This window comes from Empidonax traillii, unplaced genomic scaffold (assembly GCF_003031625.1).
Source record: "Empidonax traillii isolate 1590-97213 ecotype Southwest subspecies unplaced genomic scaffold, ASM303162v1 scaffold450:size721730, whole genome shotgun sequence".
NCBI classification, from domain to species: Eukaryota; Metazoa; Chordata; class Aves; order Passeriformes; family Tyrannidae; genus Empidonax; species Empidonax traillii.
The window spans coordinates 700,034-714,527 of record NW_020955643.1 but is presented as its reverse complement, the minus strand read 5'-3'; the positions used below and the strand labels follow the sequence as shown (position 1 = coordinate 714,527).

Here is a 14,494-nt window from a genome sequence, read left to right as displayed (position 1 = left end):
CAGCAGACAAAGAAATTGCTCTTTGCTTCTGCAACGGGAATATTTTTTAAAATTTTGACACAATCTGCTTTGAGAAAGCATCAAACCTTCTATGGAGTCCATCTGAAATTCAGTCTGACCGTACCCCAGTCCCTGTGCGTGCACAGGTCGAACAAAAGGAAGCTGATTTCATCTGAGGATTGGAACATAATTCTGAGAAAGAATTACTTTGTTTGGTAGACAGAAGCGTGATTAATAATTAATGCTTGCAAAAGTAGAGAAACAAACAATAAACTGTGAGCTTCTGAGTCAGTATCAGCCTGCCAGTTTGGGGAATGCAGTATTTTTGCAATTCATCTTGGATAGCCGAGGATGTTTTATACCTTTTTGTAATGTGTTTAAAGTAGCTTTGATACTGCCTGGACATCATGTGTTTTTCAACTGGCACTGTGATCCTTTTTTTTAGTTTAATTTATATTTTTTGACTCCCTTGTAAATTCCACTATGGATTAGCATGGGAATATTTTCCAGCTTCTTTTTGCATTTTGGCTTTTTTAGTCCTCAGATTATTACGGTTTGATTTTTGCCACTGAATTATTAAAGTTATCCAGGCTCTTGTGTTGATGTCTCGTTACCTCAGCTGTCCTTTTTGGGCATGACCTTTGCTGTACAACAATTGCATCCTGCAGGGGGAATAATAATCAAAAGAAATTTAGCAAAAGGAGTGAAAAAGAAAAAAAAAATACTGTTGTAATGGAATCTGACTATTCTGTGTGCTGTGAGGCATCGGGTAATAATGTCTGTCTAATATTTTGTTTAGAGAATGGCAGTGGTCTCTGCAATGTCCTGGGTCCTGTATTTGTGGATAAGTGCCTGTGCAATGCTGCTCTGTCAGGGGTCCCTCCATCACACTTTCCAGCAGCATCACCTGCACAGACCAGGTAGGACTGAGATCAGCTGTGGGATGCCGTGAGATTGCAGGTTCTCTGCCTGTGCTCGTGTCTGTCTTGATAAATGACTGAGTAATCAAAAAATTCTTTTTATCATTTAACTTTTATGAGTTGCTTGCTTTTATATTGCACAGCATCTGTTTTTTGTTTTGTTTTGGGTTGTTTTTTTTTTGTTTTGGTCAGTCTAATGTGTGTTGTGCTTTGCCAATCTGATGTTGGAATAGTCATCCTTTAATGTCATCTTTTAACAATTTCCCAGCACAGGAATCCCATTTTGGATAACTGTTCAGTTTGTGTCCTTATCTCTATCTCCCCTTCTCCTCACCTGGTGAAGTTCTGGAATGGGTGTGTAACTCAGACATTGTAACAACACAGGTTTGGATAACTTTGCAGTTATCTGACCCAAACTGGACATGGGTTTGTTCATGGAAACACTGGCACCAAATCTCACTCATGGTCACCTGTGTTTACTGGAGGTCAGATGTTTGCATAAATGAGTCACACTTATTTTAAGGTTCACAAGTTCACCTCTGAAAATTGATGGGGTTGCAAAAGTTCAGCCCAGAGGAGAATTTGGGACTGTCTTTCAATGGAGTTAAATGCCTGTAGAGCCAGAATAAATCCCACAGGTTGAGAGTGGAGAGCAGAGCTCACTTTGACTGTTGGATCTGCAGGGACAGCACATCAGTGGTTTTATTGTGTTTTTTACTAATAGAAATAGATCACATAAGTTTTTCAACTGTTAATTGCACTTTGAAGAATGTGCTATGCTAAAAATTGAGGTGTTGGCATATTCTAGCACAGTATTATCATCTGGTTAAAATTAGATGGGCCAAGAATGTCACTTCACAAATTTGGATCCAAAGAAAGGTGGGAAAGGTTTTAAGAGAGATAGAAAGGAAAGATGGAAAATGTTAACTCACAGTGATGAATCATTTAACAATGTGGCAATTAATACTTTCATGTTTTTTGATTTAATGACATCCCTTCAAAGGCGGATGGTCTTGAACCACAGGTCTTTAACAACTTTAAAACTTGAAGTTTCCCAAGTACATTTCTCGCCCAGAAGTCAGAGATATTGGCATTGTCTTGCATTCTTGTAAAAAAACATATATTGTATAGAGGAATAGAGCCCAGCTCTCAGTACCCATGTTAGAACATCAGCTTAACCAAGAGTATTGTCTTCACTAGCTGGCACTGGAAGTTTGAGAGTGAAGTTTGAGTGGTGAGGGTCTTATTTGGAACTTGCAGAGATGTATTACAATGCAATTGTCAGTAATGCTGCTGGTTATTTGAGTCTGTCCCTAGTGAAGGAAATGGGGGGAAAAACAGCCCAGCTAAACAGATATGTAAAAGGAAAATGTAATATCGTTTTAGGGAATCAGTTGAAACAAGTGACATTATGAGAAAAAATGAGAGCTGGGCACATCCAGAGCTCAGCAACATTTGCCTAAGCTTTAAAAATCACCTTTTTTATGAAGCAAGAACAGCAAGACACTGAATGCATACCAAATGTTGGGGAAATGTGAAAAATGACAAAATCTTTCACTCAGAGATGTGCTACAGATAGAGTGAAGGTTTTACAGCTGCCTCATCACCTACTTAGAAGCAGCCAAGCCTTCCCTCCTGCGAGCCTGGCTCAGGCAGCTTCTCTGCACCCTACACGAACAAGATTGATGGTGCTCTGATCCCAGGCAGCCAATTTCAGTCTCTCAAGAAATAATCCACTACACTGACAGATGAGTGGAATTTGACATGATGTTCACCTCGAATTCAGATTGTGCTGCACCTGGGAAAGTACCAGCTACTGAGTGTCCTTTAGGGAAACTGTTAGGTATTTTGGACAATTTCTGCTGTCACAACAGAAAATCAAGACAGTGGGTTTTTTTAAAAGGCCATGAATTTTCAGTCTGCCAACTGAATGTGAAAGGTTGTACATAAAAGGGATGGAAATATGTTAACTAGCAAACTGAGTGATTTTAATGTATTCAACTGCAGTCCCTGAGCACACCCTATTTTTCATATTTATAATATTAGGAATGCGTCGTTTACTTTTAGTTAGTCACTGTGTAAGTAAGATTAAAATGTTCAGCCAAATAAGAGTGAATAAAAATGGATGCAGATGAGCCAGGGTATAATTTCAGTAATTTAATATTTGGTATATGAAATTTCAACTTATTGAATCATGATAAATATAGCTGTAATCAATAGCACGCTCAGCATACCTTTTCTTTCAGTTTGTGGTCTTCCATAGATAATGAGATGATCTAAAATAAGAGAGTTTGAGCAGTTCAGCTCCATTGTGGGGCCCTTTTTGGTACAAGATAATTAAAAAGGCAGGTCTCACCCTACCTTGTGCTTCTCATACTTGATGAGTAGAAGAGTCTCACTGAGCACAGGAAGGTGCAGGTAAAAGATAAAATCCTCTTGGAGTGTATTTAGCATAATAAACTTGAACTGAACTCGGTGGATTAGCACAGTGAATATATCCATCTGGACTACTGCAGTAATCCAGTTTCGAAACTCTGGAAATCAAGGGCAATATATAAAAAGGTTAGTTTATCATCAGAGATTTCTGAGCTTGTTCTTTTTTATTTTTTTCCCTGAAACTTTAGGTGTCTGAATGGGCTGAGATAGATTTCCACACACTGTGCAATCACAAAAGCTTAAAGCCTCCTTTTAGTGTAGTATAATTTTTCACTTTTATAATTCAATACTCCTTTATTCAGTTAGATGGCTTAGCAGAAGGTATGAACCCAGAAACAAATGTGATAAACAGCTCTACATGACAGTATTTTTGATTGACTGTAGCTTTATTTTCTGTGAAACGTTGGCAGGTGGGCACAGGTAGTAAGGGCGTGGTAAATATTGCTTGCTTATAAGACGAATGATGTTATGTTATTTGTGCCAGTCCGTTAATTCTTCCTTGTCTCATTAACATGATGAATGCTGCTGTTTAGAACCCTTAAGTATTGGTGCCTTTTCCTTTTGACTGGGATGGGTGAGGAAGAGGAGACTTCAGAGTAAACTGGCAGAACACCATTGCAGTGTAATTCCCCTTGGGTGATACACGTGGCTTTCTGCAGGTTTTTTTATGGCAATATTTCATTTTCATGAAAATCATGTTAGGAAAGGGATGTGTGAAAGCATTCACAGGAAATAACTTTATGTGGAAACAAATCTCCATCTTTTTTTCTGAGCATGTCATTTCTGTGTGATTTAAGAAGAAACAGTGGTAATGAAAAGATTTCCACACTGGCTCTTAGACTCTAAGATACACAGAGTTGTAGAGCTGTTGAATTGGCCTGAGGGTTAAAGTGGACAGGTTGTGATTTGCAGAGTTATCTGAGTGCCTGTGATAGTTCATTGATCATCTGATTGACAGGATTGACCCTGCCCAGAGGTAGGAAGTAGATGCTGGCATTTGGTGAGACAGCAAGATATCAGCAAAGTGCAGGATTCAATTTTTTAAAAAACCCCACAATAAACAAACAGCACTCTTTCAATCATGAAGTTCTTAAAAAATTGTGGCTGTGTTCCATAACAAGGTGTTATATGCATCAGCTAGTGTTTAATCACAATGGACAACATGGACCATGTGTTGCTTGAAAGGACATAGGGTTCAGCTGTAAGTTCGTGCAAATGAATTAGGCACACATTAAGCCAGTCTTGTACACAGTGCAAAGATGTAAGACAGACACAAGCAGGAACATGCACCTACTGTAGCAAACATGTCAATTAAAAATAGGCCTATTCAGAGGAAGAAATCATGGAGAGAATCAAGGCTGGAATTCTATGATGCTAAACGTAAAGTGCCTTTTGTTGTGACAGTAGTTAATGATGTGGCCATTAAAAATCATCACAAGAAGTGCTTCTCTGTACTTCATCTTATAAGGTGGAAAAATGGGTCTGAAAGCAATTCTGTACGAACTAACAAGGAACATCAACCCAAGGATGCTCTGAGCATGTTTCTCAGTAGACAGAATTTTGCAGAAAGTGGAGTCTGTGGCTGTGAGCAAAAAATGTCTTAGTTCTGATCTTGGCCTTCCCACTGATTTTTATAGCCTTGGGGGAAATTGCATATTTTCACATTTCAAAAGATCTGCTGTATTCATATGCCCCATATATGTGGTTATTCAGTTTAAAGCAGGCTGGGAAGAATGTTGGTTTGGATCTAACTCCTCAGGAAAGTGTAAATAAAATGTCTTTACTCTGTAGAATAACTGAGATTTGGAAGGTGAATTCAGCAGGATTTTTGCTCTTGGTATTGGTAGAAGCAAGTGTAGTACTAGATATTTAATATGTAAAAGTTTCTATGATTACCAAGAATTGTTTCATTAATCACATGGTGTGAATGCAAACTGTTGCCTTCAGTATATGTCCAAATTGCCATGGGGCAACATAGCCAGTATCCAGCAGATCTTGTCATGGGCATCAAAGATGACAAGTGGTGTTAAATTTTTAAGCTCTAAGGTCTGATTTGGTTTTCATTTACACCAGAAATGTCCAGGGAGCACAACAGTGCCCTGGTTTGTTCCCAGTCTGAAAAACCTGCTCATAATGAGCCCTTCTAGTCATTCACTGGCTATCATCTCTCTCGTGATACCTTTGTTGTACACACCTGGCCTACATGGGCTGTTCTTGGAAATGTGCAGCTACCAACTGCTAAGTAAAGAAATCCAAGTTGGAGGTACCTGCTGTGTTCCTGGCCACATAAAAAATATGTTTGGGTGTATGTGGGCACGTATTTTGTGTGGACAGAGAACTGATGTAACAAACTCAGCACTTCAGGATGAGGTAGGCTTTCTAAGCAGCATGATAGCAATGAGCTGCCTGCTGTGCTTGTGTGATCCACTTGTTTATAGCAGCAGACTTTAACAGAAGTATCGTACCCTGTAATTTTATTTTTTGGTGTTTTTTTTTCCCCGAAAAATCAAACCTGAAAAGCAAAACCAGCGTGGCTACAGGGTGTGCTTGCAGGCAGTTAGCTGTGGGGTTTTTTGGGGGTTTGTAAGCCATTATTTAAGACACAGAAGCCCTTTGAAGTAAAGGGGAATGGGTAGGTAGGTATTGCCAGTGAGCAGCCAGTGCTCATGGGAGGGTCAAAGGCAAGAGGAGAAGGGTGTGTAGTTGGGAGGCTCTCAGCAAATTCTGCAGGTGGAGGAAAGCTGTCACCAGTCATGCTGCTGAATGTGATGCCTTGTTACTTCCGATCCAGGGAGATGAAGCGACCTGAGGGGGAGCAGGTGCTGCAGCTCGATGGACTATGAAGAGCAGCACGGCCGAGGTGTGCAGTGGGCACTGAGCAGCTGCTGTGCCCAGCGAGGCTCCACGGGAGCTGCTGGAGGCAGAGCAGTGTTCCCAGTGCAAAAGAGCAGTGGCAGGGGTGCTCACGGTGATATTTTGAGAGGTGTGATGTGCCTCCCTCGGGTGTGGTTTGCACTGGCAGTGCCTGTGCCCTGGTTCTGTCCCCCCGCTCTGCCCTTCCTGCTGGCTGTGCTCCTGGTCCCCATCCCGTGCCACTCCAGCTCTCCCTCGGGCCTCTCTGCAGGGACTCAGGCAGGTGCAAAGCACGTCCCTCTTGCTGTGACAGAAGCTGTTCTGGGGAAACAGGGACCAAAAAGAGTCTCTTGCTGTGCTGGCCCCGGGAGCACCTTCTGCTCCCACCCCGGTGTGCTGAGCCTCCAGCTCCAAGTGCAGCCCTGGGGCCTGGGTGAGTCATGCAGGGACCGTTCAGTGCATGGCAGCGTTTGGAGCTCGCTGTCAAGGCATTAAAGATTGTGGGAATTCACACTGTGGCGCTGAAGTCCCAAGGAAAATTTGGCACCTACAGATACAAGCCCCAAAAGCAAACTGTGTTGCTCTGTGCTGAAGTATTTCTGCTGATAACATCAGAAAGCTGCCTTTAATGATTAGTCTGCTTTATCCAAGGCTCATTTATATTTTAAAAGGCAATATCCAAGTGCATTTCCTCCTAAGACAGATGTGTTTTCTCCCATTAAGTTTCATATTGTTTTATTCTATCTCGTCTCTAATCTTCATGGTTTCCTTCTGAATGCTTTTGTTTCCACTATGTTGTGAAACTAACCTTTACTGTGAGCAAGATTTATTTTCCTGCTGGGATTCAGCATTTTTTGCTGTTTTCAGATGCTCTATATGCAGAACAGTTCTCTCCAGCTAAACTTATTCTTTTGCATGGCAGTGATGCTGGAGATTTCTGTTCATTGAGCCCTAGGTAGGGACCACGAGGGCTGCAGCACCACTGAACTCTAAATTTATAAGGCTCTGTCAGTGATGCACAGTGGGGAATTGGGGGTGTAAATTAAGCTGAATGGAGTTGCAAAGCCCAGTGTATGTATCTGTGACTCATATTTCTACGCTCTGTTTAGAAGATTGTTTTCTGACATCTCTCTCTTGCCTTCTGTATCTTTTTTGGAATAACAGTTTTCCCCTTTTCCTTCACAGTGGGTAAAGAAAACAGTCTCTACCCTTCTTGAAAGGTCAGTTCAGTGGCAGCAGGTGCAGGATCACTGTTGCTGTCATGATAATCAATAACTGTGTCCTAGCATTCCATTGTAATCCTTATATTACTTTGAGAGAACAGCTTTGCTTGGGAACTGAATTGATGGCAGGAAAGGAGGATTTCAGTAGGTTTTGGATGATGTGAAAATGATTCCTTGAGAATCACCAGGTGAAGTGCAGCACGCAGCCAATCTGTTATGGGTGCTCTTGTTGTGGTGTCTTGTCTTTGAGCTACAAGGTGAATAATCTGCTCTCCACAAGCAGCTCCCCGCCAGCCACACGTGCTGGGTTCTTCTTGATATTGTGCATAAGTATTTGTTCCATGAGCAGTGAAGTTTTATTTGGATATCATGCACCTTAACTCTCACTAAATGAATAGGCAATTAAAACCCAGCTTAAGTAGTGATCCTTGTCTCTTGATTACTAGGAGAGCTGTTGGCTGAGATCAAAGAATGCTTTTAATCCATCCTCTTGCATAATCCAAAGCTCCTAAGGGATTGATTTCTGTTTTCTGTAAATGACAAATCTGAATCAAGAGCCTTCGTTGTGAACCTATTAAAACATAGGGAGCAAAATACACTTTGGAGTTAAATAGTGTGAAAGTTATACCAATGAAATGAAGAACTTGACTGGAAAACTCCTGGGAGCATACATGTCAGTCTGCTGGAAACTGGGGAACCTGGGGTTGTGATTTTCCATGTTGTATATAATGTCAGCAGCCAAAGGCTCTACAAATCAGCCTGACTGCAGGCAAGGGCCTCAGGATCTAAACTGCACACACTCTGATAAAACTTTATTATTTTTTTGGTGTCCTCATTAATGCTCTCCAAAACTGCTGTTAAATTTTTCTGGCAAGCAAGGCTTCAATGTAATTGTACTGTGTTGTTCAGGATTTATTAATTATAATCTTTTCTCGCAGAGTCTATTTATATTTGATCATGACATTAATTGGTTGCCAAAACAAACTAGAGTTAATGGTGTTTAATTAAGTGGTTGGGAGCAAGCAAGGACAGTTTATTTGGAAAATCGGTTTCATTGATTTATATGTTTGTTTCTTAAAAGAACATGCATAAATGAAAGGAACCTTTTGGTTAACACCTCTTTCCCTACATGCTGCCCAGGAACCACCAATAGCACAGTTGTGACTTTAAACAGATTCAAGAGTTGAGAAGTATCTGTAGTGTATGTGTTTGCCTAGACAAGCGTAGTGGGAAGTAAATGTTCACATTCTGAATCATTCTGAATTTAAATAAAATCTAAAACCATATGGAAATGAGATCAAGTAATACTGAAAATAGCAGTAGGGTGTTCAGAACACTATTTTGAAAAATACATCTCTTGTCTGGCTAAAGGTGCTGTGGATAAGATAAGGAGGGTGTGGTAAAACACTAAAATACAACAAGGCAAATATTTCCTATAATTTTATTAATACAACATACCATTGCATTTCTATGATATATTAATTTCTGTTTTCTATCATATGTTTCAAAATTGACCAGTTTTACAGTTCAGAAGCTCTTGAACACCAGCCTGTTTCTTGTTTTAATGTTCAAATTGGAACTGAGAAGAAAATTCTGAGGACTTAACATCTGGGGGTTTTCTAATTTGGTCAGTGGTTTTATTGTTTGTTTTGTTTAGTGGGGTTTTTTTATGGAGAATCAGTTTCTAAGTTGAAACCGTGGTTGAAAAAGTAGTTTGATATGTTTATGCCTTATTTTTGCCCTGCTATTCCTCATTGGCTGTGTAAGGTATCAGCAATTACCCAAAACAAGTCATCAAAATCCTGTCTGGAAGTATAACTTTAGATCTGCCAGTGGCTGTTCCTTTCCCAAGAGGAATCAAGACCTCACAGACTCCAAGTTAAACAGCAGAGGTCTTGGGGTGGGGATCTTATGGGATCTATGCTTAAATCATAAGCTATCAGGGCTACACTACCACTGTTTACTGTGACTATCATTAGCTCATTAAATTCTTCTTTTTGGTTACTTGCACGGGAGACTTTCAAATTTGGGGGGTCAGTCAGCCAGAAGTTCCCATTGTGTGTTACAAAAAAAAAAAAGAAAAGGGATGAGTTGAAGCTAACAGAGGTTTTTGAGCTTGCTACTGATTTCAGTGTGCCAGGGCAGGATCTGACAGAGAATGACTGTCTAAGCCAGCTCCCACATCTGTAGTATAATTATTTCTGTAGTAATATCCTCTTTTTGTGAGGTTTTAAAATGCAGCATTTTTGTTCCCCCAGGTAATTAGAAACTGTCTTTTCACGGCTGAAATCTCAGCGCTTTCTCCATCAAGTCAGCTGCCCGGGTGGTGTTTATCTTAACCTTGTTTTGAGTTTCTCCAACAAAGAGATGACTCCTTTAGTTCTAATTTAGTTTCTCCTGGTATTTCTATTATCTGTTTCTGGTTGGCAGGCAAGGAAATCAGATGTGCCTCGAATGAACCCATTTGTCATGGATTAGTGCATGCAAATGCCTTGATAACAGCAGCAGACCAAAGCTGGGAGTGTCTGAGTGCTGACTTAGGAAGAGAAAATTAACAAGGCCAAACCACCACTGATAGCTGTCCCTAAATGAGATTATTCACTGCCTAGGAGCAAGATGAGGCTTTTCTGTGCCCTCTCTTGGCATTTGTCCTGGTACTGAAATCTTTAGACATTTGGGAAATGCTCAGAGAAGCCTGTGAAGCAGGGAAGTGTCCATGGGATACCATGGCTTTCCCAGGACTGCACACCATCAGGATCTTCCCTCTGTCCAATAAATAATGGCCAGTCTCTTCGCAAACGAAGAACCGGGGAAGGTCTTTCCACCTTCCAGCCTGCGCATTGGATTTTTTAGGTGAGACACAGTGTGCGCGGAACTGAGCCCACCCTTTAATCCTGAGGTTCATCTGCTGGGGCCAAGCACGCTTGGACGGTGGCAGCGAGGTCCTCAGGATGTAGATGGATTGCCTTACAGGGCTAAAAACCTGTCTGTATGCCCAGAAGATGGGAGGGATGGGGTTCATAGCTGGGCAAAAGAGAAAATCATTCATGATTCTCCAACCTGTGTGTCCATATAGCAGCACACTGGGAGTGGGGAGAGCTGCCAGGCAGGATACTTGAATGAATCCTGGAGAGGAGGAATGTATCTTCCTCAGTGTCTTCTTGGGAAATGTTTTGCATTTCCCTCTTTCCCTGAGGGCAGAATTGGGTAATTGTTTAATGCTGATCTCCTACTGTTGATAACAGGCTGAATTGAATGAGTTGAGAGTGGTTATTAGATATTTATCTCATGCTTGTCATTGTTACTCCAGTTCCTTTACAAGCCTGGTTGGACTCTTTTCAGTCCTAAAAGGTGAGCTCTGCCGAGTTCCCCACTCAAAGGGTGGTGTGAGGAAGAGCTGAAACACAGTGGTAGGAAGGGAACTGGAGTCTCCCCGAGTGGGAGCAGATTGTGGGCTGTGACCATCCTGAGCAGATTGTATTTCTAACTGTCCCAAACCACCCTTGGGAGATCACCAAACACAGGTGCTGTAACTCAGTGTAGGCTCCACAATGTAGGCAGATAACCTGCTGTTTTCTGCAGGTTTTTACCCTGTTTCAATATTTTTTTTCTCCCCCTCACTGTTTTGTATATTTGTAGAATTCGTCTCCTTTCCTTTAAATCAATTTCCTTTATTTTCTCTAAATCTTCCTTCATGTAAGCTCTTATGGCTCTCACTTTTGGAAAAGGTTCTCTCAGCGTCCTCCTCTCAGTCAGTGCACCTTGATGTGGTGTTTGAGCAACAAAATTCCACTTGATCTCATCCCAATTAGAACACCAGTGATATTTTAATGAAGTAAACAGTTTAAAACATTTCCATTTAGAAAGAATCAAAATGCAGGTATTTCATCAAAAGATTTGAAATGCTAAAATGCATCTCCTACTTCCTGATGTTGATACCACAGTTTAAGTGTTTTCTAAGAAAAACAAGGGAAAATATAATTCATAGCCTTTTTCACCCATAGGAAATACTGTTGATCAGAATATTGCAATGGAAAAAATGTCACAGGTATCTTGTGCCTGTCTGTAGAGAGCGTATGCCAGGCAATATTACTATCATAGTGGTTTTTTGTTTTCTTACCTCCTACCCCTCTGCCTCTGTGCTTTGATTATTTGTATTTGTACCAAACCATTACCCTTACACCCCCAAAATTTCTCCCTGTTTCCATGTTGTAGTCAAGACCCCTTGCTACAACCCCAACGAGCAGGTTGGTCAGACAGGGTGATGCAGACTCTGGAAAGCAAATTCTTGACTGAGGCAGGACCGGTTCTGAAAACGAACAAATGCTGGTGATAAAAATATGTGCAAATTAAAGGCAGTGGGATTCTGCTTCAGTTGTAAATCCTCTGATGGCTTCCTCTGGTAAAACAGTTCCCTGACTTCTTTAGAGTGCACTTAATTGGCTGTGAACTGCCTGTTGCTGCAGTGTTTAGTGGTGAGGTGCCTTCTGTGAGCAGGGTGGTATCGAGCAGTTCTTTGTACCAGTCCTAATCCTCTGAGGTTCAGGCTGTGCCAGTCCCCCTCTAAGCCCCGTTCTTATGTAAAACAAGTTATTTCCTATGTTCCTTTTTTGTTTTCTAGTCTATCAGAGGAAAAGGTGTAATCTATAGTGTCTAGAGATGGAAACAAGCTACAAAGCAGTATCACATTTATACAGAAGTCCTTCTGAGGAGGATTGTATGCCTTTAGTATGCTGCTCCCTACATCTGAGGGGCTGTGTTCCTTAACAGGTGAGAAGAGATTATCCCTTAATCCTGACAGAATCTATGATTCAAAGTCTGTTAGGGGAAAAATTCATACAAAGTTTAAAATGCAAACCTACTTTTAAATGTAACTATAGCAAAATAGTTTTCTCTGAATAATGCATTATATGAATTACTATCTTAAGTTTCAGAGATCTTACTGTAAACTGTGTCCTGTCTGATTTTCAAGTGCATTAAAGTCTGGATTTTATACAGGAACCCAACAAAGCTATGAACAAAACTCCAATATGCCTTTATCAGGAGAGATTATTCCATGTTCTGATGGAACATACAAGTCTCAAAACATCATTATTGCTATACAGATAGAGTAGTTTTATGGGGAGACCCAGCCAACAGTGGCTTTTCTGTTTGGTCCTTTTCTTTCTCTTTAAGGCCAGCTCAGGGACAGTCCATCCCCTTGTGCAGCATCCAGAGGAAACAGATCTCCCCCACGATCATTTTTGTGGCAGCTGAGATGTAAACAAGTGAGGTTTTGTTACTCTGTTCCCAACTTGGTCTCTCTAAGTGAGGCTGGTGGCTGCCAGGCATCGTCCTCCCAGCTGGTGCCCAGAGCAGGCAGCCCATCCCCGGTGCTCTGTCCTTGGCTTGGCTTGATGTGCAAGTACAAGTGTTGTGAACTGGGTGATGGATCGTGGAGCCTCTCAGCTCCCTCTTTTCATGGAATCAAGTGCTTTGCTGTAAGCCAACTTCACGCTGGCTTAACTTTCATGGTGGTTAAGCTGTAATCTATCAGACTGCCCCAGCTGTGAGGTGTAAAGAGCCTTCACCTTCACTTGCTGCTGCTCAGCTGACAAACAAGCTGTGCTGTTGCAGGGAATGTTTCCTGTGTCCAGGCACTCAGCTGAACAGCCAGTGCAGGGTTTGTTTCAAATGTGGAGCTTCCCACTTGTTGCTGAATTGCTTCTTTGAAAAGATGAGGAGATTGGGCTTTTCCCAGGACAAAAATGTTCCTCTTTAATTATGTTTCTCGCTTGAAGACTACACTTCCCACCAGAGTTTAGTGCTGTGCTTCCAGTCCTTCACAGGCAGTGTAACATGGATTCTGCATAACTCAGTGCATTTTTTTGAAATGTGTCTGACTTGCAAATATCAACAGCCTGCTATCTCAGTGCACTTGCAGACCAGCTACAGCAGCATGAAAACTTCTATTTGCTATAATTGTAAAAAAAACCCCACCTTAATCATAATCTTTTGATTGCTTTTAGAGCCATAAATCGCTCTGGGGAAAGTTCTGTCCCAAAAGAGGACTGTGATCTGGGAATCCTGAATGGAAAATAACCCGTGAATGATGTCGTCTTTGGTCCAGACAAAGGTGTGGGAACACACACATTTGGGATAGATGCTGGTAGGGTCCTGCATGTCCTTCCCCACTGATGACAATTTTTGGGCTGCAGGTGTTGAGGTTGACTGCAGAAGTTTTGCTTCTCACTTGTTGGAACCTGGGAAAGGTCTTCTCCATAATTTATCTTTGTTTGGGCAACACAGAAGCTCAGAGGTTTTGTATTTATTGACCAGTGTTTCTGTTCCTTGTCAGGACTCTCTGCTTTCATGGAGGCACAGCATGAGTCCAGTGTACCAGTCCAGATGTGGGCCATCAGCTTGGACTGTGGAGTCCTGGCAAGGGATCCTTTTCCAGGGGATCCTTTTTCTTCTCATGCAATGGAAAGATGACTGAGCATCAGCCAATGCCCACTGCCTGGCTTGCAGAATGTATTCAGAGGCTCTTGTTAGGCTTTGAGAATCAAACTAGGATTTGATTCCATCTGTACTGATGAATTAATATGAAAAATGCTCATTGAATCTCTTGTGGAGATAAGCTTTCATGTGCTTGAGTAATTGTAGCAAATTTTCTTTTCTATTGTGACAATTGTTTGTTTATTTTTGCAGTTTGATGGAATACAGGGTAACAGTCTACACTTTGCAAAGCAGTGTTCCTTTTGTTGTGTGACTAAAGCAGTGTAAATAATATAATTTTTTTTATATGACAGCCAAAGCAAGATATCAAGTGTTGGTTTGGTGTAGTATTTATGTTTTGAAGTTAGTTTAGAACAACTCGATCATTCTTCTGACTAATTGAAAAAGAAAAAAAAAAAAGAAAATCTGAAACAATTTGACAAACTTATAAACACTGAAAGAGCAGCAAGATTCAATTAATAAAAAAAATTCTAGAGATTATAGTACTTATTTCTTTAAGTAGGTTTAATTCAGACTATCTCTAACCAGAAGCCACGTTCTGCTGTAGGGTTGACCCTCCGATCT

The 14,494-nt window shown here is 41.1% G+C and overlaps 1 protein-coding gene across 1 annotated transcript in view; it reads left to right on the top strand.

Moving 5' to 3' along the window:
* TAFA1 (TAFA chemokine like family member 1) overlaps nucleotides 1-14,494 on the top strand; it is a 214,656-nt gene that overhangs the window by 1,910 nt on the left and 198,252 nt on the right. Inside the window, exon 2 of the mRNA XM_027895138.1 lies at nucleotides 800-920. Coding sequence (XP_027750939.1) covers nucleotides 803-920 — 118 coding nt within the window. The 5' untranslated portion in view covers nucleotides 800-802. The remainder of the gene's footprint in view (nucleotides 1-799; nucleotides 921-14,494) is intronic.